The 26,285-nt window shown below is 44.7% G+C and overlaps 1 protein-coding gene across 2 annotated transcripts in view; it reads left to right on the forward strand.

Moving 5' to 3' along the window:
- Nucleotides 1–1,831: 1,831 nt before the first annotated feature.
- Nucleotides 1,832–26,285, forward strand: part of SUFU (SUFU negative regulator of hedgehog signaling) — a 122,240-nt gene continuing 97,786 nt past the window's right edge. Inside the window, exons 1-2 of one of the 2 annotated variants that reach the window (XM_038578647.1) lie at nt 1,832–2,194; nt 6,358–6,492. In XM_038578647.1, coding sequence (XP_038434575.1) covers nt 2,013–2,194; nt 6,358–6,492 — 317 coding nt within the window. In that variant the 5' untranslated portion in view covers nt 1,832–2,012. The remainder of the gene's footprint in view (nt 2,195–6,357; nt 6,493–26,285) is intronic. The other variant, XM_038578648.1, reaches the window with a different exon arrangement.

Consider the following 26,285-nt stretch of genomic DNA (forward strand, 5'->3'; position numbering starts at 1 on the left):
TACAATTGACATTGATAAATGAGAAAATGGAGGTGAGGAGAAATTATGTGTCACTGCCCAGTGCATCTTTCTCTAGATGAACCAATCCCTCCCGTTCAAATAGTGGAGACCCTTTAGTCAATAGCACTGGTAATTAGGACTTCCTTTTATTCCTTTCTCTTGGAATTATTTATTGTACCCTGGAAAATAATTCTCAACTAGGTGGCTTAGGAATTAAAAATTCTCCCAGGGGTGGCTGGCTCGCTAAATCGGGAGAACACATGGCTCTTAATCTGGGGGTTGTAACTTCGAGCCCCACATTGGATGTAGAGATTACTTAAAATAACAAAAAATTCTCCCAGTTACAGAAAGCCAATGGTAATGGGAAAGAGCAGGTCTATAGTAGATAATGAATATTGATGTTCCTTAAGGCAATCTGCATAAAACAGAACAAAGAAGAGATTGTCATCACTAAAAGCATTTATTTTAAAAATTACCAAGTCTTGGGGTGCCTGGGTGACTCAGTAGGTTAAGTGTCTGCCTTGAGCTCTGGTCATGATCTCTGGATCCTGGGATCCAGCAGTAGGGAGTCTGCTTCTTCCTCTCCCTCTGCCTCTCTCCCCCACTGTTCTCTCTCTCTTTCAAATAAATAAAATCTTAAAAAAAATAAAGACAAAAAATTACCAAGTTTTAAAAACTAGTCTTAGTTTACCTAACTCTTCCTACTTTTTAATTTTTTTTAAAGATTCTATTTATTTATTCATAGAGACACAGAGTGAGAGAGAGAGAGAGAGAGAGAGAGAGAGAGGCAGAGGGAGAAGCAGGCTCCACGCAGGGAGCCCGACATGGGACTCGATCCAGGGTCTCCAGGATCACGCCCTGGGCTGCAGACGGCGCTAAACCGCTGCACCACCGGGGCTGCCCTTGCTACTTTAAAAAAAAAAAAAGATTTTATTTATTCAAGAGAGACACACAGAGAGAGAGGCAGAGACATAGGTAGAGAGAGAGAAGCTGACTGCCTACAGGGAGCCCAATGTGGGACTCTATCCCAGAACTCTGGGACCATTCCCCGAGTCAAAGGCAGACGTTCAATCACTAAGCCACTCAGGCGTCCCTAACTCCTGCTACTTTTTTTTTTTCTTGCTACTTTTTTTTTAATTTTTTTAAATTTTTATTTATTTATGATAGTCATAGAGAGAGAGAGAGAGAGAGAGAGAGGCAGAGACACAGGCAGAGGGAGAAGCAGACTCCATGCACCGGGAGCCTGACGTGGGATTCGATCCCGGGTCTCCAGGATCGCGCCCTGGGCCAAAGGCAGGCGCTAAACCACTGCGCCACCCAGGGATCCCTCTTGCTACTTTTTAACAAGACTCCAAAGTAAATATTTCAACATACAACCCCTGAATTTGGCGGGGTTAGTGTCAGTAAATATGGTAAATGGACATTCAAAGATGGTAGGAAATATTCAGATTTATAATCTATTACAACTAAAGCCACGCTAAATGGACGAATGAATCAATCCACTATTGTCAAATTTGTGCTTAAATTCTTGTTAGCAGGGTGTCAGCACAATAGCGACAAGTCGTTCGTCAGCGAGCTTCCCACAGCTTTCCTGGGACCCTAGCACCTGAGGATGCCTCAACATTTCTATTTAAATCTGGGTTCCTCCTAACACTAGGGGGAGGCCAAGAGCCTTGGGACCCCCCCCACACACGGAGAGGGAGGCGGGACCTATTGCCAAGTCACGCCTTCCCCATCTGTGACTGGCACAGACACTAGCCAATGGATACCGGGATAGGGCGCGCCGGCGCCCCGCCCCCCCGAGCGCTCCGCGGCCCCCGAGGCACCCTCCGGCCGTCTCTGCGGCGGCTACGGCCTGGGCAGACGGTGCGCCGTGCGCAGGCGCGGAGCCTAGACCTCGCTGCAGCCCCCATCGCCTGGGGGAGTCGCACCCACGGAGTCCGCCTGCTGGCGCGTCAGAGCTCTCCCCCTCGTCCACCCTCCCCGGTCCCCCCAGCGCCCTACGCGCCCGGATGGCGGAGCTGCGGCCTAGCGGCGCCCCCGGCCCCGCCGCGCCCCCGGCCCCTGGCCCTAGTGCACCCCCGGCCTTCGCCTCGCTCTTCCCCCCGGGACTGCACGCCATCTACGGAGAGTGCCGTCGCCTTTACCCTGACCAGCCGAACCCGCTCCAGGTTACCGCTATCGTCAAGTACTGGTATGCCCTGGGCCGCGGGGAGACGGACGACGGCGGGCAGGGAAGGGTTAGAACGCCCGGGGCGAAGTCATCTGCGGGGGAGGAGGAGGTGGAGAAGAATGGTTAAAGCACTTGGAAAGAGGGCGTCCTGCTGCGAGGCAAGGAGTTAAGGCTGAAGTTGGGAACGGGGACAAAGGGGTTAACGGAGCCTCTGGGTAGAGGAGGGTTAACGAGGGGGGAGGATGAAGGGTTAACTGGGATTAGGAGAATAGAATGAATTGGGGGTGTGTGTGTAGGAGCGGGGGGGGGGGCCGATAGGAGAAAGGGAACTGTAAACGTGGTGAAAGGAGGGGGCGCCTGTAGGGGGTCATTAGTGGGCTAAGGGAAGCCGGGGGCGGGGGTGGGGGAAGAAGGGCGGCTGAAGTGGGATGGGGGAGGCGAGGCGGGGCCTGGGGAGCACAAGAGAGGGCTTTGGAGGAGTGCGGCTGGCGAGCTCAGAGGGCTTGAGACTGCACAGGGTACGGTGGATTTGGGGATCCCCGCTCTCCCATAGGTTAGGAGGGAGGCAAGTTGCGAGAGTCGTGCTTGTGAAGAGAGGAAGAGGAGGTCTCCTTTTAAGATACCTTCCCCATGAGCTCAGACGTCAGTCATATCGGTGCAGTGCTTTTGCGTTTGAAGTTTCACGGAGCAACTTTTCTTGATAAACTTTCTGCTTACTCGGCACAGTTCTCTTTCTCCAAGCAGAGCTTCCTTTGGCTCTGCACCCGCTTTGCCTAGGACATTGGCTAGAACAGAGGCACGGTCAGGGAGATAGATCCATGGTTTGGCTCAGGATTGCCGGGGACCCCAGTAAATGATGAAGACCTGAGACACGGAGCAAAGAAGTGCAGCCAGATGTTTAGAGGGGCTTCCTGGCCCCAAGCTTCAGGATTTAGACCACAGTCTCTCAGGGAAGCTGAGAGTAACCCTCAAGTGGCTCTGTTCAGGATCATAGAAGGCCTGCCCTTGGGGTAGGAATGGTCCTTTCTTGTTTCCCATTCCTGTTTGCAACCTATCTCTTTTCACAGCCACTGGGCAAAACAGGTGTTAGAGGGACTCTGACAAAGAGCCTGTCTTCATGGTCTTTCTGGACCATATTGACTGAGGAATTGGTAGAATTTGTCCAGAACTGCATTCATGCAGGCACTGTATTAAATAATCCCCTTCACTGAGTCCTGAAAGACTGTTCAGAAAAAAGCTTGGGATGTGCCAAGGGGGCAGGTAGACCCAAAGGGGGAGGTTGAGAGAGTGGATGTCTTTGCTGGTTACCTCTTCTTTTAGGATGGAAGCTTCTCCAGGATAACCTCTTAACTTCCTCTGGAGATGGCAGAAACTAGACTGTCTGGGGCTGAGGCCAGTTGCCTGTGTCAGTGGGACAATATGAAGAGACAGGGCCTGGGGACCAGCCACCTCCTATGAGAGGGTCATGTCTGGTAGCCAGAGGAGATGTGGCCAGTGGTACAGTTCTCTCTTCAGCAGGCAAACTGTTCTTTGGTTGAGAGGAGTTTTTGAAGAGAGCTTCTGAGTGAAAAGCAGCTCTTGATAACTTAATCACCCATTCTCATTTCTTGCCTATATTTAAGTATGTGTTGTGATGAACTGTATTGGATTGTGTCATGGGGAAAGAGGGCCTGGTTCTGCGATGCTGTTGGTTCAGGTCTCATTTGAATGAACAGAGAAATCCCTACACAGACTTAGGCAACTGTTTTTATGTCACCCAGTTGGCCATGAAGGATAGAATTGTGTGCAGAAGATATTAAAGCACATGCAAAGGACTAAGACTGATTTGGGCAAGCTTGTTAACCAGGCAGGACTTATCTTCAGAAATGGGCCAACATGTAATGACTAATAAAGAGTACTTTGTGAGATTAGAAATGCTGGCCAGATGCAGAAAAATATAAGAAGGAGCAGCTGAGCAACTAGTTCTTTCTAAGATTTGGAAGGGTTTGCATAATTAAGATTCTGAAATTAATTCATTAATATACATCACACTTGGGATGCCACAAGGCCTCGTTAGCAGTTTGACTGACCAAGGCTACCTGGGTCTGGCTGTGGCCCACGGTCCCTTGAGATTCCTTTTCTTGTGACAGAAGGTTGGTTCTTTGGCTAGTGGACCTTGGCCGGCAGGGACATCCTGGCTGAAAGCTGATACTTTAGTGGGCAGGGAACAGAAACACAGAGGCAGAGCTTGTACCCAGGAGCCACTGCAGTCCTACAGCTGTCATGTGGAATGAAGTTAGGTGTTCAAGGAAGTAAGTTCAAGGAAGAGCATCAAGGGATACTCTGGGTCCTTGGATAACATATTTTTCTAAGTGCAAGATATGATTATTTTCTACATAATCATCTGTTTCCCATCAGGTGTCTGAGTAAGTAGAACAGAACACTGTGCTTGGGGACAAGGTTAATTTTGTCTGACTCTTGGTTATTCCTTACAGTTATAGTTTTAAGATAAAGCCTCGATCCTTGATGCAGTATCTCCTGAGAGAGGGCTGCAGAGGTGTGACAGATGGAGTATGGAAGTGTGGATACAGTTTTGCCACTTGTTGCTGGATGCACTTAGGCTGAAAGGGGCAAGACTGGGAATTTGCAGCAGGAAACTGGAGCAGATCTGGAGTTTGTAGTCACTCCCATCTGTTCTGGGCTTCTGCAGCTATCATGTGGTTCTTCCAGAGATAGCTACCCCTATGTTTCCTCCTTCCCCCAGCAAACTTTTCTGTATTCAACTAGTTGTGGAAACATTCAAATGATTTGGTCAAATCAGAGTTAAGGAAGGACATGGGGATTTGTCTCTTTTCCTAATCCACTCAGTTGAGTTTCTGAGCTATTTGTAGCAACTTTCTTACAAGATCTATAAATAACTTAGCATTTCCTAGCAGAGAATAAGGATTTCTATAAGGGCAAATAATATCCTGGCAAAAGAGGATGAAACCAGACTTACTGGTTTTAAATAGTATTTGAATTGCATGGTACTGGAACTCTTGCTGGGATCACATGTAGCATGTCTTTTATTTTCACATGTAGCATGTCTTTTATTTGGTTATTAGTGTTCCTGCAGCATACGATGCCAATTGCAAAGTGTACTCCATCAACGTCCTAGGGGCAGGCAAAGTTTTTGCAGTCTGTGGAATAGTCAGATGTCCGAGGCAGCTCACATGCAGAGTGTTTGTGGGCTAAATGCAGACTTCCTTCCGCTGATGGTTTCCATTTAGGCTGTTTCTCAAGTCTATTAAGTTTCCCTATCCATTCTGAAGAAAAGCAGGACCTTTTTTTTTTTTTTTTTTAAGAGAGAGCATTAATTGCTCTACTAAAGGAAACCCTTATGGAATTAAATCCTCAGAGTGAGCTAATGACTGAGTCTCTTCCTCAGCTTCTTGTCTGTTAGAATTATGGGGGAAGTTTAATGTGGTCCTCAGAGGCCCCAAATCATTTAATATTCTAGCCCTACCTTTGAGGCGACAGTCTCCTGGGATCATCTTCTGAATGCAGGCACTCTCACGGGTCAGTCTGGCCTGCTGCAATTCTCTGTGCAGGGCTGAGCTAGCCTAAGTGTGGCCTTTGTCACTTGCATGAGAAAAGACCAGCTTTGGTCTGTGGGGTACAGGCTGGGGTCTGGAGCCATTGAGTTTGTTTAGAACAAACTGTAATTAACATAGGGCACAATATAGTCTTTCAGGAATTAGCTGTCTAAGAGGCAGGAGTGGAGCCGAGCCTCTGCTTCCAGGAACAATGCCCATTGGGGATGCTCAGGATGATCTTTCAACAGAAGCTGATTGATTGACTGATGCACCTCTTCCCTTGAAGTTTGTTATATTTACAGGCACCATGGAAGAGAGATAATCCCTGCCAATCCCATTTGGGATTGGTAATTTGAATTAGGAGGAAGCAAAAGGGACAACCACCTAGTCTGTTTTATTTTTTAAAAGAGGTCCTGCATGTTGGGGATAGAAGGGAGCGTCTTGTGCTTATGGAATTGGGCAGCTTCTAGCTACCTGTCCCTTGGTCTTATCCCAGAGATGTGGCCTCCTTTTAGTTATCTTTCATTCCAGGTTCTTCCAGGATGGGGTCTTTAGATTTGTAAGGCATAATGTCTTAGCTTCATGTTGTGTACTTTCAGGCTCTCACTGACTGTGTTTTGTCTTTTGCAGGTTGGGTGGCCCAGACCCCTTGGACTATGTTAGCATGTACAGGAATGTGGGGAGCCCTTCTGCCAATATCCCTGAACACTGGCACTACATCAGCTTTGGCCTGAGTGATCTCTATGGTGACAGCAGAGTCCATGAGTAAGTGTATGACACTTGCCCATCCTCCACCTGTCTGTTCTTTAGCCTTGAGTCTTATTTCTGGGGTTTCCCTGAGCAGGGGTGATAATGTCATAGTTCTCTGAGGTTGGCACTTCTGAGATGGAACCTTTGGGTTTCTACCTTCTGCTTATATCTACTTGTGCCAGAGTGATCCAAGTCAGCACCTGACCTCTGCTCATCTGGTACAGGACAGTGTTGATGATGAGCAAGTGTTCCAAAACCATTAGGTTTTTCTAAGCTTGCTCTGGTGTTTGAGCTCAGAGGACAGGCAGTGTAGCTCTGATGCAGAATTTGATTTGTTGTCTCTAAGTCTACTTGTTTTTTTCCCCCTCTAGCTTATAATAAAAAATTTTAAACATAAGGCAGAGCTGGAAGAATTTTATAGCCAACAAGCAAATATCCACTACCTAGATTCTGCAATTAACATTTTACTTTACTTGCTTTATCATGAATATATCCATCTCTCTCCCTCTATTGATTGTACCTACTTCCTCATCACCTGCAGTTGTCTGTGCTCAGATTATCCATAGCACATTTTTTATTCTAGTTTGTCTCCCATTTTCTCCCTGTATACTTCTATTTTTTTAATATTTTATTTATTCATGAGAGACAGAGAGAGAGAGAGGCAGAGACATAGGCAAAGAGAGAAGCAGGCTCCATGCAGGGAACCCAAGTTGTTTGTTTGTTTTAAGATTTTTTTATTTACATGTGTGTGAGAGAGAGCACAAGTCAGTGAGGAGCAGAGGGAATGGGAGAAGCAGACTCCCCACTGAGCAGGGAGTGGATGTGGGGCTTGGTCCCAGGACCCTGAGGTCATGACCTGAGCCTAAGGCAGATGCTTATCTGACTGAACCACCCAGGTGCCCCTTCCCTGTATACTTCTAAATTCTACCTGCCCTCCTATGTACACCTATAGCCACTGAATTTAAACAAATTTTAATACTAAGTTAAACATCAACTTAGTATTAAGTCAGCTGAAACAATAACAGCAATACTAATAATGAAAGCTAATATTTATTAAGCATTGATTATGAGCCAGGTATTATTCTAGTCACTTTGCATGTATAAACTGATTTTATTTTCACCACAACCATATAATACTGGTAGACTCCTATCTGCCCCATTTTACAGGTGAGGAAACTGAAATACAAAGAGTCTATAACTTGCTTAAGGTCACACAGCTTGGATGGGTGGAACCAGGATTTTTTTTTTCTTTTTTTTTTTCTTTTATTTATTTATGATAGTCACACAGAGAGAAAGAGAGAGGCAGAGACACAGGCAGAGGGAGAAGCAGGCTCCATGCACCAGGAGCCCGACATGGGACTCGATCCGGGTCTCCAGGATCACGCCCTGGGCCAAAGGCAGGCGCTAAACCGCTGCGCCACCCAGGGATCCCCAGGATTTTTTTTTAAAAGGTTTTATTAATTTATTCATGAGAGACACACAGAGTGAGGCAGAGACGTAGGCAGAGGAAGAAGCAGGCTCCCTGCGGGAAACATCTTTTTTTTTTTTTTTAAAGATTTTATTTATTTATTCATGAGAGACACAGAGAGAGAGCGAGAGAGGCAGAGACACAGGCAGAGGGAGAAGCAGGCTCCATGCAGGGAGCCTGACGTGGGACTCGATCCCGGATCTCCGGGATCACACCCTAGACTGCAGGTGGGGTTAAACCGCTGTGCCCCTGGGGCTGCCCCCCTGCGGGAAACTTGATGTGGGACTCAATCCCAGTATCCTGGGATTACATTGTGAGCCAAAGGCAGATGATCAACCACTGAGCCACCCAGGGGTCCCTGGAGCCAGGATTCTAATAAGGCATTCTGGCTCCAGAGCTCAGACTTTTAACGACTGTGCTTTTAGACAATTATATCATGTCCTCGAGCAAGTTACTATCTAGAATTTAAAAAAAAAAAAAAAAAAGATTTTTTTTTCTTCTACAGTCTTTTGTGAGAAGAGTTCTTTTTCTTCAACTTAAATATTGTCTTCCTCCCCCCTCATTAGCATGGTTAATCAAGAACTGATTCTATTTCTGTACCATATCCTCTCCTGCTTTTTGCTTTCTGTCTTGTCTTTTTTCCCTTCTATATTATCTTTTGGGTATCTTGGTGATGACTACTTAGCATGTGTAGGTTGAAAGACTAGCAGGGCTCTTCCTGCCCTGCCTCAGCAGCATAAGGGGATGATTCTGGGGGTGATGATGGTATCATGATAAAGAAGATGATAATCATCAGGGTTTTTTTCCCCTTTGTTTTAGTTCTTAGCATCAACTTTATCATCGCATCAAATACTTTACAATCTTACCAGGTTCTTTTGTTATCTTCGTTTTATAGAGGAGAAAACTGAGTCACTTGAGGGGCAAATGAATTGCCTAAAATAAAAGAACTAGGATTCACTTGAACTGTCTTGAGTCCAAAGTCTGGGCTTTTAACCACTAGAGTCTTCTACCTCTCTGATCACAGGTCCAACCCAACTTCCTCTTCTCTCTCATCAAGCTGGGGGCCCAGGCCTCATCTCCTTACTAATCACATGTTGAGAGCAATGCTTGGACCTGCCTAGATAGCCTTCCAAACTAATCCATTGCAATGTCAGAAGGCTTTGGCAACAGTGAATTAATCTTGCCTGAGTAGGGACCCTGCATTACAGTGTTAATAATGGAGATAGAATAGCAAACAGATGTGGGCAATAAAGGCACTATGCTGGACTTTAATGTATATTTTTAATAAGGAAAAAAAAAAAAGAACCTGCAGAGGATATTTAGTGTAGTTAGCCTGTACCTTTTTGTTGACAGATTTATTCCAGTCAAAAAATATCATTTCCTATGTGGCTTAAAGATTCTTACACTATACTTGCATATGAGGGATGGGTCCAATCCCAAAGTGACATGAAGAATATAATTGAGAAAGCCTCATATTTCAGAGGGAGCAACCTCTGAATTTTTTCTTAAAGATTCTATTTATTTGAGAGAGAGAGAGCAGGCACAAGTGCGGGGGAGAGGCAGAGAGGAGAGGGATAAACAGACCACCTCGAGCGGGGAGTGCAATGTATGGTCCATCCCAGGACCGCAGATCATGACCTGAGCTGAAGGTAGACACTTAACCAACTGAGCCACCCAGGGACTCTGCAACCTTTGAATTTTAAAGAGGGCCTTCCTTAATGTTTTTTCACATTTGAAAGTACCCCCTTTCTGTATGATAAAGCACTGTGATGTTCATATGTCATTTATGACATTAGACCTCAGTTTGGACCGTACTTTACTGCTGGAATCTAGTGTTTTCTGGTATTATGTCCTACCCCTAGAAGGACATGGAAGGAGTGTTCTTGGATATTTATCCAGTTCTGGTCTGTGTTGCAGAAGTCATAAGTACATTTGTAAGTAGTCTTGTGCTGGTGTGACTGATCTCTTCTCAATCCTGGTAAGTTTCTTGAAGAAAAGTTTGCTTTTATGAACATTTCATGTGGCAAGGCCTCTTTGAAACAGATTTAAAGATTCTTATTTAATTTAGTGCTTGAAGCTGAGATCAGAAAGGTGAGTGTTCTACCATCCAGTTTAAATGGATGATAGAACACTTTTAAAGAAGTGTTGAACTGAAATTATGGCAGATGAATTTCTGGTAGTGTTCTTCCACTGTCTTATTGCATTCAGTAAAAAAAAAGCGGGGGGGGGGGACCAAGCTCATTTATTCAGCATATGTTCCTCAAGTACCCATTTTGTCCCAGATGCAGAACATCTTAATATATGTCTTGGGGATAAAATGCCAAGACATAATTCCTACCTCAAGGAGTTCATGTTCTAGATGGGAGATAAACATAAAGAGAAGGTTATAGTACTGGGAAATAAATGCTGCAATCCGTGGATGAACATGACTTGGGAGCAGGATGAGGGATATGACTTTTAGTCAGGCTGTTGGATCTGAAGAAGCTCCAGGGAGGAGCTGAAGTTTGATAGGTGTCTGCAAGCTGAAGGCCAGTAAGAAGGAAGCGGGCCAGGGGAGATCACAGCCTGATACCCTAGGGCACCAGCACTCACTTCCAGGGTTGAGGGGACTTTGACAATCTTCTGGCCCAATGTTTCCCAAACTTCTAGTGCCATCTTCATAATTTTTGCCATGTAGTAGGTCATCTAGTTTATGTTCTTTTTTTTCTTTTTGAAGATTTATTTATTTATTCATGATAGACACAGAGAGAGAGAGAGAGGCAGAGACACAGGCAGAGGGAGAAGCAGGCTCCATGCCAGGAGCCCGACATGGGACTTGATCCCGGGACTCCAGGATCACACCCTGGGCCAAAGGCAGGCGCCAAACTGCTGAGCCACCCAGGGATCCCCTAGTTTATGTTCTTTTAAAACTAACCCTCCTTTTGTGGTACCTGGGTTACTCAGTTGGAGGAACATGGGACTTTTGATCTTGGGGTCATGAGTTAAAGCCCCATGAGTTAAAGCCCCACATTGGGTGTAGAGCTCACTAAAAAATTAATTAATTAACTCCCCTTTTTGAAACTGATATATATTTTTAAAAGTTAAGTCATTATCACAAATGGAAACCAGTATTGTTTGCCATAATTTAAAGGTAACTATGGAAATGAATGCAGTGATAACAAAGCAATGTTATTAAATTGTAGCTTAATACTGTGGCCTGTCACAGAAGATTCTAAATCTGAGGCCAGATTTCTCTTTGTTCAAGAGATTAGCAAGTATGTTAGAGGTGTTAAAAAGATACGCTAACACCAAATAGAACCTGACACTAGGCATGATTAGAAAAATTGAAAGTGAATTGAAAAGGGAACTTTTTTTTAAGTATCATTCAGGGGCACCTGGGTGGCTTAGTTGGCTAAGTGTCCAACTCTTGATTTTGGCTCAGGTTATGATCTCAAGGTTGTGTATTGGAGCCCTGCTTCAGGCTCCCACTGGGCATGGAGTGTGCTTACAATTCTTTCTTTCAGGGCACCTGGGTGGCTCAGTCATTTAAGCATCTGTCTTTAACTAAGGTCATGATCCCAGGGTCCTGGGATTGTGCCCCACATCAGGCTCCCTGTTCAGTAGGGAACCTGCTTCTCCCTCTGCCCACCCTATCATGTTCTCTCTCACTGTCTCTCAAATAAAATAAATAAAAATAAAAAGTATGATTCAGTACTATTATTGTTAAAAAATGGGAAACATTGATCTAGTTCATGTCCCTTAATTGTACGTGGAGGAAAGTACAGTAACCCCCTGAAGGCCATACAGCAAGCTAATGAGAGTGGCAGGATCTCCTAGAGTCTCTACTATTCTATGCTCTATTCTATGCTCTCCCTCTCTCTCTTTTTTAAATATTTTATTTATTTATTTGACAGAGAGAGAGAACGTGAGCACAAGCAGGAGAATGGCAGGCAGAAGGAGAAGCAGGCTCCTCGCTGAGCAGGGAGTCAAGGCGAAGCTTAATCCCAGGACCCCAGGATCATGCCCTGAGCCAAAGGCAGCTGCTTAACTGCCTGAGCCACCCATGTGCTCCTATGCTCTTTCCATGATTGGGGAGAAAGGAATGTATGGACATTTTTTTGTCTTTAGCATAATAATATAAGCAAACTTTTTCCCCCCAGGTTTTACTGTATTCCAGGTTATATATAAACTATATAAACTCTTTTCATAAAGGTATCTTATGTTATCCCCATGGTAATTCTATGACACAAGGAATTCTTATTATGTCTCACTTATAGATGCAGAAATTTAAGTTTAACTTACTGCATAGGTAATAAATGAGAAGCCAGGTCTAGTGATCCCACAGCCAGTATTCTAAACCATTGTGCTCTACTTACGGTCTTTACATTTTGATCAGTCACCATTTATTCAGTGCCTCCAGTATGCTTCCTCCCTTTAAGATTTCTCCTTCTCACAGATAGCCAAGGATAGGTTAAGCAGAAGTCCAGGGGTCCCTTGTCTCTAGGGCCAAGGGTCTCTTGCCCCTAGCAGGCTTGCTTTGGGAGTAGGAGAGGACGCCTACCCTGGTACTCCTAAAAGACGTGAAGAGCAACCTGGTTGCCTGAGTCCTGGAATGGCCAGTTCCATCTAGGTTCTTTCCGTATTCAAATTCACCAAAGGAAATAGGACAAGAGAGTACTTGTTTGGATTAAAAGGCTCTTAAGAGGCTCTTTCTGAAGTTGGAGAGATGGAACAAGTTCTAGTCTGGGCAGCCACAGGAGAGAATGGAGTGCTTTTCTAGGAACCCTAAGGCTACCCTCAACTGACTTCAGTGGCAGAGATTGTCCTGTTGCTCTTCCCCTGGACTTGGGAGGTGTGAGACAGCTGATCTTCAGTCGCCAAGAGCCTGTTGGAAGCCTCCAGCTCTGGCTATTCCCCTTGTGGCCAGCAGCTGTGGACTGGAATGTGGAGATTTGCAGGGTTGTAGAAGATGTGGCTTCAGCACTACTCTCTATGAGGATTTCTGGCCGCCCTTTGTACTGCCGACAGCCCTAGCTGGATCTGAACTACAGGGCGCAAAAGGCTGGCTAGTCGCAGAGCGTGTTTGTGATCTCAGGCCGACTTTCCTGATGGGATTCCACTGGGCAAGTCATCTTCCATACACGTCAGCTGGTTCCAAAGACAGCTTTTGTGTGGTGTTGGCTCGCAGGCTGGTAGCTGCACAGGATAGAGCCCGCACCTCACCTCTGCCACCCGTGGCTGATCTGGGCTCTGCCCCACAAATGGTGGCTTCTTGGTGGATGTGTCTGTGGAGTTTGGAGTTGTTCTTGCCCTCCTTGGGGCTGGAACTGCTGCTGACTAGCTTTCTGTGTCTGTCTCGACTGGGTTGGTAGAGAACCTCCTTTTCCCTTTAGGTTCCTCTAAATTGGGCTCTGTAACTCAATAAATTGAGTTATTTATTAAAACACTGGATACAGATTAACTTTTCCACTTGTTTTGTGTGGCCTTGTTCCCCTGCAGTTGGGAAATGCTAATTTTCCCTTCTTAAAGCTTCGTTTGCAGGAACTTTTTAATGTGTCGTTTCATCCTCTGGGGTTTCCAGTGGAAATCCTACCTTTGCCGTAACACACTTGTCCTGGGAGCACTGTCCTGATCCCTTCTCTGGTTGGGCCTTTGCTTTCTTCCCAGAACTCTCATGAAGCTGACAACCAGAATACCTCCATAAACCACCCACAGATGACAGGCTGGTCCTCCCCGTTGCTGGCACAGCAGGCTGAGGAAGTGCTCTGCAGTCTCATGGCAGGGCAGGCCTCCCCGAAGCTTTGGTCACCCAGCCTTTCATCTCTGAGATGTTGAGTTTGGGGAGGACTGTGTGAAATGGTGGTGCTCTCTTCTATGGGCAAGGGCTCTGGGCTACTTAGAGTGAGTGTCTTTGGTGCTTGTCCAGGGAGTAATAGCCAGCAGCAGGGCTACAGCTCTTCTCAAAGCTGAAACCACCACTTTGGTTTGAATTTCAGGCCCCACATCTCTGAGTTTTGAAATGTTGAGAATTCCATTTCTTTTGTAACCACAGGAAGACCTAAGGCACCGTGAGGCTCCCAGCAGATCTATGTGGGTATGTGGCTTCATCCTTTGGAAAGCATTTCATTTGCAGTGTGGATTATCTCTTCCTTCATGGGGTGAGGATTCCATATTTTCCAATGAAGAGAGTCCCTCAGCAGTAAGGAGACAGTTGGGAAGAGATTCCTTGAGCTGGCCCAGTCAAACTCACTTTAAAAGGTTCAAGCAGCCTGATTATCAGGAGTGACTGCCAGCCAGAGTGACACCAGGCTGCTCAGCACTGGCAGATTTCCCTCTCTTCCCACAGAGACAGGCAAAGACTTGGAAGCCTTTATGGATTTGACATGATTGGATCTCTTAGTCCCTGTTCAGCCCGCCCTTCTAAGCTCCCATTTTCTACACCTGAGGCTTTATCCTTGCCCAGATTTCTGACTGAGAGCTCCTAACCCAAGACTTTGGCCTTTGACTCCTCAATTTATTCTCCCACCCTCCTTCTGAGCTATCCCACTGAGCCTCATTTCCTGTTTGTAGTGTAGTCTGTAGTTTGTAGTGTAGTTTGTAGTAGTAGTGGGTCTTTTTTTTTTTTTTCTTTTAAAGTTTTATTTATGATAGTCACACAGAGAGAGAGAGAGGCAGAGACATAGGCAGAGGGAGAAGCAGGCTCCATGCACCGGGAGCCCGACGTGGGACTCAATCCCGGGTCTCCAGGATCGCGCCCTGGGCCAAAGGCAGGCTCCAAACCGCGGCGCCACCCAAGGATCCCAGTAGTGGGTCTTAAGGTACTCGTGCAGTGACCTTATCCTCTCTGACCCAAGCCTCAGAGGAATGGTCTCCTCATTCCTACATATACCTTTGCAGATCGCTGCCCTGCCTGCCAAACTTTCTGATACAGAGCCTGGGGCTGCAGAGCACTCCCCTCTAGCAGAGCTATGTTGAGTGTCCGGTATAGACAGAACATTTGGGAAAATGTTGTGTTCTGGTTGAGGTTGAGGGGGACAATGAGAAGTTATATCTAACTTCTGTCCTTGAAACACTCAACATCTGCTTGGTAAAAGATAGCAGAGACCCCGGAAAAGAAGAAGACAATGAGGTTTGCTGGGATGTTTTTGGCCTTGCCCAACTTCTATGGCTTTGAGGCTACTTCCCCTTACCCTGTGATCTTCAGCACTTGGAGAAACTCAAAACAGGTAATAATAATTGTAAGCACTTATAGCTCTCACTGTGTTGAAGACACTGTTCTAAGTGCATATAAACTCATTTCATGTGTCAGGTTTACATGGGGTAAATATTAATGTCTTTTTTTGTAAGGAAATTGTGGCACAGAGATGTTAAGGAACTTAACACCCAGCCAGTGAATGCTGGAGCTGGACTGTAAACCTAGGCAGTCTGGCTCCAGCAGTCCCCAGGCCTCCCTTCCTCTACCCACATGGGGTGGGGAGTTCAGGCAGGGGTGGGGGCAGCTGCGCTGGAGGCCTCAGTTACAGTTATACACCTAAGTTCAAAAGTATCTTGGCTTAATAGAGTGTGAATAGCTAAGCAGGAAGTGCTTTGTAGGAGAAATGTTGAGCTGGATGTTGAAGCAACTTTGTAGAGAAGAAAGAGTCCTGCTGGGTGATGGCAAGAGGGTGAAATTGGAGGGTAAATGACAGGATCCTGTGTCATCTCTCCAGTCAAGGCTTCTGCAGCCTTACTGTAGTCATTTTTAGTAAGTTGTTGGGAAATCCTGCAACTCTTAAAAAGCACAAAGGTGATGCTTTTGGCTTGGGTGTCAAGTTCACATGGTCATGCCTCTTCAGTAGTCAGAGGTGTGCCCTCTGTTCCAACAGCTCCAGAGTATGTTCTGACCAGGGTGTGTGGGGTGTCTGATCATGTCTCTGGGGAGGACATGGGGAAATGAGGGACACTTCAAAGTACCCACACCATCTCACTGAGGTGTCTGAACTGCACTGGGAAGGATATTTGTTCCTTTTTTTTTTTTTTTTTTTTAAGATTTTATTTATTTGAGAGAGAGAGAGCAAGAACAGGGTGAGGGGCGGAGGGAGAGGGAGACTCCCCACTGACCAGGGAGCTTGATGTGTAGGACTCAATCCCAGGACTCCAGGATCATGACTTGAGCTGAAGACAGCCGCTTAACTGATTGAGCCACTTGGGCGTCCCAGGGATATTTGTTCTGATGTAAGATATCTTGTCACCCTGGAGAGGATATTTTTTTCTTCTGCCCTTATATTAATGTGAATTGTTGTATTACTTTTTTTTTTTAAAAGATTTTAGTTTTTAGAGAGCTTGTGCACATAGGAACAGGGGGAGGGGAGGAGGAGAGGGAGAAGCAGACGCCCTACTGAGCAGGGAGCCCAACACAGGGCTCCATCCCAGGAACCTGAGATCATGACCTGAGCAGGAGGCAGATGTTTAATAGACTTAGCCACCCAGGCATCCTGTCATATCACTTTTTAAAAACTAATTATTAATTAATTAATATTTTTATTGTAAAACATAACATAAACTTTACCATTTTAGCCATTTTTAAAAAAGATTTTATTTATTTATTCATGAGAGACACAGAGAGAGGGAGAGAGGCAGACATAGGCAGAGGGAGAAGCAGGCTCCATGCAGGCAGCCTGATGCGGCACTTGATCCCAGGTCTTCAGGACCATGCCCTGAGCTGAAGGCAGAGACACTCAACCGCTGAGCTGCCCAGGCATCCCCATTTTAGCCATTTAAATCTTTAAAGATTTTATTTATTCATGAGACACACAGAGAGAGAGAGAGAGAGAGAGAGAGAGAGGCAGAGAGAGGAGCAGGCTCCATGCAGGGAGACTGACATGGGACTCAATCCCAGGTCTGCAGGATCACGCCCTGGACTGAAGATGGCACTAAACCGCTGAGCCACTGGGACTGCCCATATTTTAAAAAAAATTTAAGGGGATCTGTGGGTGGCTCCGGTGGTTTAGTGCCTGCCTTCGGCTCAGGGCGTGATCATGGGGTCCCGGGATTGAGCCCTACTTGGGGCTCCCTTGCAGGGAGCATGCTTCTCCCTCTGCCTGTGTCTGCCTCTCTCTCTTGTGTGTCTCTCATGAATAAATACATAAGATTAAAGAAAATAAAAATAAATAAAAAATAATTTAGAATTTTTATATTTATTAATTAATTTAAAGATTTTATTTATTTATTCATGAGAGACACAGAGAGAGGCAGAGACACAAGCAGAGGGAGAAGCAGGCTCCCTGCAGGGAGCCGAATGTGGGACTCGATCCCTGGGCCAAAAGCATGCATAAACCACTGAGCAACCCAGATGTCCCTAAAAAAAAAAAAGAAAAAAGAAGAAATTAATTCTGGGCCACCTGGGTGGCCCAGGGGTTGGGCATCTGCTTTTGGCTCAGGTCCTGATCCCCGATCCTGGGATTGAGTCCTTCATTGGGCTCCCCCAGGGAGCCTGCTTCTCCCTCTGCCCATGTCTCTGCCTCTCTGTCCTCATTAATAAGTAAATAAAATCTTAAAAAAAAAAATTCCAGTATAGTTAACATGTAGTGTTATATTAGTTTCAGATATACAATATAGTGATTCAACAATTCTATACATTACTCAGTGCTCATCATAATAAATGTACTCTTTAATCTCCTTTACCTATTTCACTCATCCCCCTCCACCTCTGGTAGTGAATAGTGAATAGTCTATTTTTTGGTTTGTCTCTTTTTTTTCCCTCATTTGTTTTGTTTCTTAAATTCCACCATGTGTAAACTGTAATGATTTTTAAAAAATTAATGGACTTTATATTTTAGAGTAGCTTTAGGTTTACAGAAAATTGTAACAGATAATAGAGTTTCATACCTTTACTTTGATTATAGTTTCCCTTGTTATTAGCATCTTGCATTAGTGCAATTGTAACATTGCTAAAATTGATGAACCAATGCTGATACATTATTACTAACTAATGTCCACAGTTTACATTAGGGTTCATTTTTTGTGTTATATAGTTTTGTGAGTTTTGATAAATACATGTCCTGAAATACCATGGTATTGTGCAGAATAGTTTCACTGCCCTAAAAATGTGCTGTTCTTTGCCTTCTGATCTCTCCCTCCCTCCCCGCAAGCCTCTAGCAATCACTGATGGTTTTACAGTGTTGCCTTTTCCAAAATGTCATGCATTTGGAATCATACAATACATAGCCTTTCAGACTGACTTCTTTCACCAAGCAATATGCATTTAAGGTTCCTCCATGTCTTTTTGTGATTTGCTCAGTTCTTTTTATCATGGAGTACTACTCTATTGTGTGTATGTACTAGAGTTTATTCATTTATTATTGAAAGACATCTTCCAGTTTTTAACAATTTTGAATAAAGCTGCCATAAACAGTCATATGCTGGTTTTGTGTGGACATAAGTTTTCAACTCATTTGGGTAAAGTTTCTGGATCATATGGTAAGAGTATTTAATTTTGTAAGAAATAGCCAAACTGTCTTATTTTTTTAAGATTTTATTTATTTATTCACGAGAGACAGAGAGAGAGAGAGGCAGAGACACAGGCAGAGGGAGAAACAGCTCCCTGCAAGAAGCCCAATGTGGGACCCGATCCCGGATTCCGGGATCAAGCCCCGAGCTGAAGGCAGACACTTAACTGCCAAGCCACCCAGGTGTCCTGCCAAACTGTCTTCCAAAGTGGCTGTACCATTGTACATTCCCACCAGCAGTGAATAAGAGTTCCTCTTATTCTGTGTTCTCACCAGCATTTGGTATTGTCAGTTTTTTTGGATTTTAGCCATTCTAAGAGGAGTGAAGTGGGTATTTCATTGTTGTATTAATTTGCAATTTCCTGATGCCATATGATGTTGAGCATCTTATGCTTATCTCCACCTCTGTCTCTCCTTTAGTGACATATCTTGTTTTTTGCTCCTCATCCCATTCCCCACTTCACCCTCAACCACACATACCTTCTTTCTCACATTATGGGTTCAGACATATAATAATGGGGCTGATCATATTTTTGGCATGTTTGCCTTTTGGTCACTTCTCAAGCAGATAAGTGAGTTAGTTCCCTGAGTAGGTACTGAGTCCACATCTGAATTGCTTTGTCTCTGTTGGTTTTAACTGGGGCTGGCTCGTGAATTCTGTAGTTTTTTCCCAGTGATGTTGTCGACCAAAGAGTCTGTAGCTGGTACTGGGACCAATAGTCCCAATCCCAAGGTTCAAGATTGATTGTGCCTTCCAGTTACAGACAATAGAAAGACTATTGTGCAAACTTGTTCCTGGTGATCTTAACCTTGCTTTATTTATTTATTTTTTTAAACATTTTTTTTTATTTTTTTAATTTATTTATGATAGGCACACAGTGAGAGAGAGAGAGAGGCAGAGACACAGGCAGAGGGAGAAGCAGGCTCCACGCACCGGGAGCCCGACGTGGGATTCGATCCCGGGTCTCCAGGATCGCGCCCTGGGTCAAAGGCAGGCGCCAAACCGCTGCGCCACCCAGGGATCCCTTAACCTTGCTTTAGATGAGAAATGAGTACACCAGGTTGCTTGAGATCCCAGCCAGACCTCAAACTTTCTGTCTTAATTGAACCAGCATCGAGAAGACTTTCCAAAACCCCAAATTTTCCTGGCCACTACTTTCCTTGTTCCATTCATCATTGTTGTTACATTTTAGTTATATATTTGCTTTTTTCTTTTCACTTATAAAGTTGAACCATTTTACCCAAAATGTTGGAAATTAGAGAAGGGAAGAAAAAAATATTCCTGATCCTATCACCTTTTTCTTGTGCTCTTGTATCTGTCTTCATGAAGATTTATGTAAATAATTCATGGTGAGTGTTGCTGGCCCAGGTGTGCATAATTATTCCCACTCAGTTTGGGAATTAACATCTTCCAAAGCTTCCTCACTGCCCAGCTAGTACTTTTTTCTAAATTCAGTTGGCCCACAGCTGCCAGGGTTTCCAAATTCTGAAAACAGCACATTTGCTAGGGAAGACAATTCCTACCCATTGCTGTGTTGCATTTACTACATCTTTTTTTAAATTATAATTTTTAAAAGACTTATTTATCTATTTTAGAGAGAAATAAAGAGAGAATGCAAGTGGGAGTAGGGGCAGAAGGAGAGGGAGAGAAAGACTTCTCAAGCAGACTCCCTGCTGAGTGTGGAGCCCTACCCTTGGGGCTCCATCCCAGGACGCTGAGATCATGACCTGAGCTGAAATCAAGAACCAGCTCCCTAACTGACTGAGCCACCTAGATGCCCCAACTACATCTTTTTTTTTTTTTTTTTCTTTTGCTGCTAGACTTCTCATAGGGATGAAGAGCAGGTTAGGTAGTAAACATACTGACTGCGCTGGCCACCTACCTCTTAGTCCCTTAGAAACAAATCTACCCCATGCATGGTGGTAGTCCAAGTGGGTGTGTTGTTCCTGCTGTTGTTTTTCATTCATTCATTCATTCATTCATTCATTCATTCATTCATTCAGAGATTTATTTATTTGGATGGAGAGGGCAGAGGGAGAAGGAGAGTCTCTAAGCAGACTCTCTGCTGAGTGCCAGAGCCCAACTGGGGGCTCAATCTCATGACCCTAAGTTCATAACCTGAGCCAAAACTAAGAGTTGGATACTTAACCAACTGTGCCACCCAGGCACCTCTGTTTTCCTGTTAAAAAGGTGATCAGTGAGGAATGCCCAGCTGGCTCAGTAGTTGAGCATCTACCTTTGGCTCAGGTCATGATCCCAAGGTCCTGGGATCAAGTCCCACATCAGGCTCCACATAGGGAGCCTGCTTCTCCCTCTGCCTGTGTCTCTGCCTCTGTGTGTCTCTCATGAATAAATAAATAAAATCTTAAAAAAAAAAAAAAAGGAAAGGTGATAGTGATTAGATCTGGTGATCATTGTCACCTGGAAATGAACACCATGAGCCTTCTTATTTCTCCCTTTCTTGGATGTATAGATACAGAGGATGGAGACCAGGCTTACAGAGTACTCCAGGCTCCTTGTACCCAGTGTACACAGAAGTTTCATAGGTATAAGCAAAAGCGCCAAGGGATGGATGAGATCCTTTTCAGGTAATTTCCTAAAATAAATAGGCTACCATTTGACTTTCTGTCATTCATAGGAATAAAATAATTTAATAATAGAAGATCTGTCCTGATAGTGGGCCTCCCAGGTGACGGGGCGGCAGGGAGGTGGGTACACTTGGTTCCCATCCAGCATTAATCACTGGCCTGTTTGGAGCCCAGCCATTCATTTACTACAGAGATGATCATTGCTGGGGTAATTCTGAGCATGAGGTATATAATAATGAGCAGCATACTCCTGGTCTGGTCTTCGTGGAGCCTTCAGTCTTTTTGGCTGAAGAGTCCTTGAACTGGAAAATATTGTGGGCAGGTGGGCTTCATACAGCTTGGGAACCTTAGGTCATCACCTGGAACCTCCTTGCCTTCTTTTCTACAGTCCATGCCTTGAGGCCTGGTGGAAGACTTTCTCAAATAAGAGTCCTGAGACTCAGAAACATGGCCAGGCCTGTGTTTGGGGCTAGATCAGCTGCCCATTTGTCAGGGAGAATGTGGGTTCATAGTAGTTCTCAGAGGTACATACATGTTCCACTGGACTCCAGGCCCTTTCTTAGTGTGTTAATAAAATATAGTGGCTTTCAAAGATTCCTTTCCTTCCTACTTTCTTCTACGTTATTCAGGCTTCTTGAGGTTCCAGTCATAGAACCGACTTTGCCACCGAAGACCAGTCAAGGAGATGCTTTTGTTTTTCCAGTGCTGACCTCCATGAGATGCCTGGGGGCTCTTGGAGCCCTGCCTCTGACCACTGGTTTCCCTTACTCTGATCTCATGCCTTTCAACATAAGGTCAGGAGCTCAGGAGTCCTGTCTGTGGGGAGGGGTAACTACTAGAGAATGGGGCCTGGCCAGGGCTCTCCATCCTATCCCAGGGGGTCAAGCTGGCTGGCTGCACTTTTTCCTTGTGATGGATTTTGATTTCTAAATGCTTCTGAACAGCTTGGTCAGTTAGAGAAAGTGTAGTGAAAACCAACAGCCAACGCTGTGGCTTTCCCTAACCCCTTCTTCTTGCTGTAGCTTTTCCAATATATCGGGTTGCAGACATGCTGGATTCCTGCCTTCCTGGAGCCAGTCTCACAATTTTTCATTCTCGTGGCCAGAGTTTTGTGCAGAGGAAAGGCCCAGGAGGATGGCAGTAGCTGCACAGAGAGCCTTTGGGGTTGAGGCTTTGAATGCTATTGATATGGATCCCTTGGTTCTCTACTAGCTCTGTGGCCAGGAGTAGTCGTCCACAGCATCTCACACATGTCAACTCTCTGCTCAGAACCATCCAGTGGCTTCCCACTGGTAGCCCTCACTTTGGGCTTTCTCTGGCTGTTGAGAAAGCATTCTCACACCAGAGGTAGGGAATTCTCTCAGTCCAGCATCAAGTTGGAGCACTTAGCTCTTTCAGGGAGGTTCCTTCAATCTGGACCCTTATTATCTTGAGAGGGGAGATAATCCAAGTGCACTGTATTTCCACAGGAGTCAGAGCCTTCCTTTGGAAGGAGATGTGTGATTTTGGTAGAAATGTCTGAACTTTACTTTATTAGGGTGGTGGAGTACCACCAGAACCTGGCACAGTGCTTGGTACCTGATAAGCCCTTAATTGATTTCTTTGACTGTTTAGTGCACATTATGTAAATTTCTGGTGCTCTGTTACATGCTGGGAGTACCATGGGAGCAGGAAGGCAAAGTTTCTGCTGTCATGGATCCTACATTCTTATGGGAGAAACATGTAAAAGTATGTATAGTTTTAGATGGTGCAGGTGCTGTATTGAAAATAAAGCAGGAGTGATGTGCTGGGGAGTACCTGGGTAGAAGTAGGAGTCGAGGTGGGTGGAGAGAGTACATTTAGCAGGTAACCAATGATGGTTTCCTTGTAAAATGTAACATTTGAACTCAATGACAAAGTAGCAGCCAGGGCTGTCACATTATATAACTCCACGGGCACCATTCATAGTATCCTTTGCAGTTAGTGTTCCCTGGAGTTGTACAGTGCTCTGGTCACTCAATCATGTGAAGATAATAGGCAATGAAAAAAGCTAGAGCAAAGGCTCTGAGGCAGGAGAGACCTTGAGGTGTTCAAGGAAAAGAAAGAAGGCCAGTGTGTCTGGGGCTTGGTAAGAGAGAAGGGCAATGGAGCAAGATGAGGCAGGAGAGTTTGAAGGCAATATAAAGAATGTGACATTCCACATATTTTTTTACTTATGAGAGAAGCCAAGGGATGATGTGATGGGGGGGAGGCAGGAGTGTGGTTTTAAGAAACTTTTCCAGTAGTGTGGGACCTTAGCACCAGTATGAAGACATGGGAACAGAGCTGAGTGATGTGTTTTGTTTCCCTAAAAAGGAAGCAGCAGCAAAAGTGGCTCAAAGGAAATGCCATTAAGATATTTGAATCTGACTTTGATAGTGACGGAGAGGAAGGCTCATTGCTTTTTTAATACTGTCTTATCTTGCTTGTTGAATGTCTCATCCTTTTTATCTCTTTGGATGGCAATGGGAATGTGATTACCATTTAGCATTTGCTCAACTGTGACATGATGTGCCCATGTACAGAACACACATAAAGGACAATTCTTGCCCTTGGCAAACTGAGATGCTGCAAAGATTTGTTTCTTCCCATTATCCTCTTTCAGATGTCTTGATCTTCAGGGGCAGCTGCTTCCTAGAGTCCTGGAGGATAGTGGGTGGACAAAAGGTCCTTGGGCAGAATGCTGGCCCTTGGGTCTGTAAGAAGCCCCAAGCTGTACACCTGTGTGCAGATGGTTGCTTCCCAGATCAGACTTAGATCTTGTCGCTGTTGGCCTGCCTTTTCTTCTTATTTTTTTTTGAAGTTTATTTATTTAAGCAATCTCTATACCCAATGTCAGGCTCAAACTTAGGACCTGAATATTAAGAGCCACATGCTCTACTGACTGAGCCAGCCAGGTGCTTTCTTATTTTTAAAAAGATTTTGTACAGATGTTGTTTAAGCCAAAGCCAAGAGTGGGAGCTGTTATAATGATGCCAAGAAACCCACCAGGCTCTTCTTTGGTGCAGAAATTTTATTCAGTACTAGGCTGGTTTGGACTTCCCCCTAGAGGACCGACCTTTCAGTTTTTTGCTGGTGGTTGGGAGTAGAGGGAAGAAGGTATGCAGGTTTCCACTAAGGAGGGTGAACTGTGAGCTTTCACTACCTTGCAGAAAAAGGATCTACTGCTCTTGGCTTGATGTTTTTCCTTTTTAAAAATTACTTTATTTTATTAAATTTTTCCCCAGTTTTATGGAGATATAGTTGACATATAGCAACTGTAGAAGTTTAATGTGTACAACATAATGACTTCACATATTTTATGAAATCCTTATCACAATAAGTTTAGTTATTCATCAAAAAGAAAAGAAAAATGTGTGTATTTGTGTGCACACGCACGTGCACATGTGTGTGTGTGATGAAATCTTTTAGGATTTACTTCCTCAGCAACTTTAAATTGGGGTGCCCAATTGGCTCAGTTTGTAGAGCATATGACTCTTGATCTAGGGTTGTGAGTTCAAGCCCCACATTGGGTGTGGAGCTTACTTATAAAACATTTTTTTAAATATACCATACAGCAGTGTTAACTACAGTTATCATGTTGTACATTACATCCCCTGGACTTAGCTTATAACTGGAAGCTTGTACCTTTTGAGCACCTGGTGTTTTTCTTAGACTTGATGTCTCAGTCTGGGGAAGCACTTTGCTCACTGAAAGCTTGGGATAGAGTTAAATGCCCTAAGTGTTGAGAGCCAAGTGAGTTCAGTTGATTCTCAGCTGAATCAGTCCTATGAGCTACTATTTTGAACCTTGAGGAAGACTTTGGGAATGTGGTCCTTGGCTCCCAGTAAGGGACCTCAGGAAACATCTACTTGAGTGAGGCAAATGCATTCTGTGAATCTTGTGGATGCTGTGTAGTGGAAAGAGCATCTGCTACTCAGTTCAAACTCAGAGGCAGCTGCCCTGCACTGTGCCCTCATCAGACTCCCAGCTCAGTGTAAGGATGCAGTCTCAGGGGGTGTCATTTTCCCTTCCTTCTTTCCTGCCTTCTTCCCTCCCCCTCCCCATCTGCCTCCCCTTTCTTTTCTTAGGATTATACAAAATTAATATAATATAGCTGGATGTTTTAAAAAAAATCTTAACTATGTCAAAATATTACCATATAAACATATTTCAAAAGAATTTTACAAAGTTTCTCTACTTGGTATTGTATTTGTGTAGTCACCAAACACCATTTCAAAAAACTAATGAAGAATCTGTAACTGTAAATTGTTCAAATATAAGAACATCACCTTTGCAAATGTTTAGATCCAAGATTGGAAACTTGGGCAAAGCTGGAAGACATGGGCATCCTTGAAGGATGGGCTGATTAAACTCTAGAGTCTAAGAGTTGGGAACCTAGAGTCATCTGCTGATTTTTTGTAAAGATTTATTTATTTATTAGAGAGAGCATGCACACATATGTGAGTGGGAGGAGCAGCAGAGGGAGAGAATCTCAAGCAGACTCCCCACTGAACATGGAGGTCAATCCCACGACCCATGAGATTATGAGCTAAGCCAAAACCAAGAGTCAGGTGCTCAACTAACTGAGCCACCCAGGCACCCCATATGCTGGTGTTTTAAGGGAAAAATGATTTACAGAGACTGCTTTTACTGAGCACTAAGCAAAGGAAGGGTGAATGCTAGCTTCTGTGGGGGGTGCTGCCTGGGTGCTAGATACTGGGCCATCCCATTTTAAGCCTCCCAACTCCCTTTTGAGGGAACTACCCTTATCCTAGTTTAACAGCTGAGGAAACAGAGGACATGTGGAAGTTAACTTGCCCAACAGTCAGCTAGTCAGTGGTGGGTTGTGGCTTGTGTTGGCTCAGGTGACCTCCATTGCCTGTATTCTTGCCCATTTTACTGGAATCCTCTTTGGCAATCCAATACTCTTATTGGATCCTAGGGTGGCATAATTTTGTGTAATTTCCACTTTAAGTCTACCCTGGGACCTCCAAAGGGTCCAGGGAGACAAAGACTAAGAATTTCTGACATCTACCTTTCTCATTTCCTGGCTTCCTGGTCACTGCCGTTGGGCTTACCACTCTGCCTGAGCCCTTCAGCCCATAACCTGGAGCTAGCACTTCCGTCTTTACCCCTTACCTACCACTCTAAATCTTATAAAACTTTGCCTCTTTTCTCAGATTCAGTTTATTTTTTAAAAGATTTTATTTATTTATTCATGAGAGACACAGAGAAAGAGGCAGAGACACAGGCAGAGGGAGAAGCAGGGTCCATGCAGGGAGCCT

Source organism: Canis lupus, chromosome 28, assembly GCF_011100685.1.
Source record: "Canis lupus familiaris isolate Mischka breed German Shepherd chromosome 28, alternate assembly UU_Cfam_GSD_1.0, whole genome shotgun sequence".
Lineage (NCBI taxonomy): Eukaryota > Metazoa > Chordata > Mammalia > Carnivora > Canidae > Canis > Canis lupus.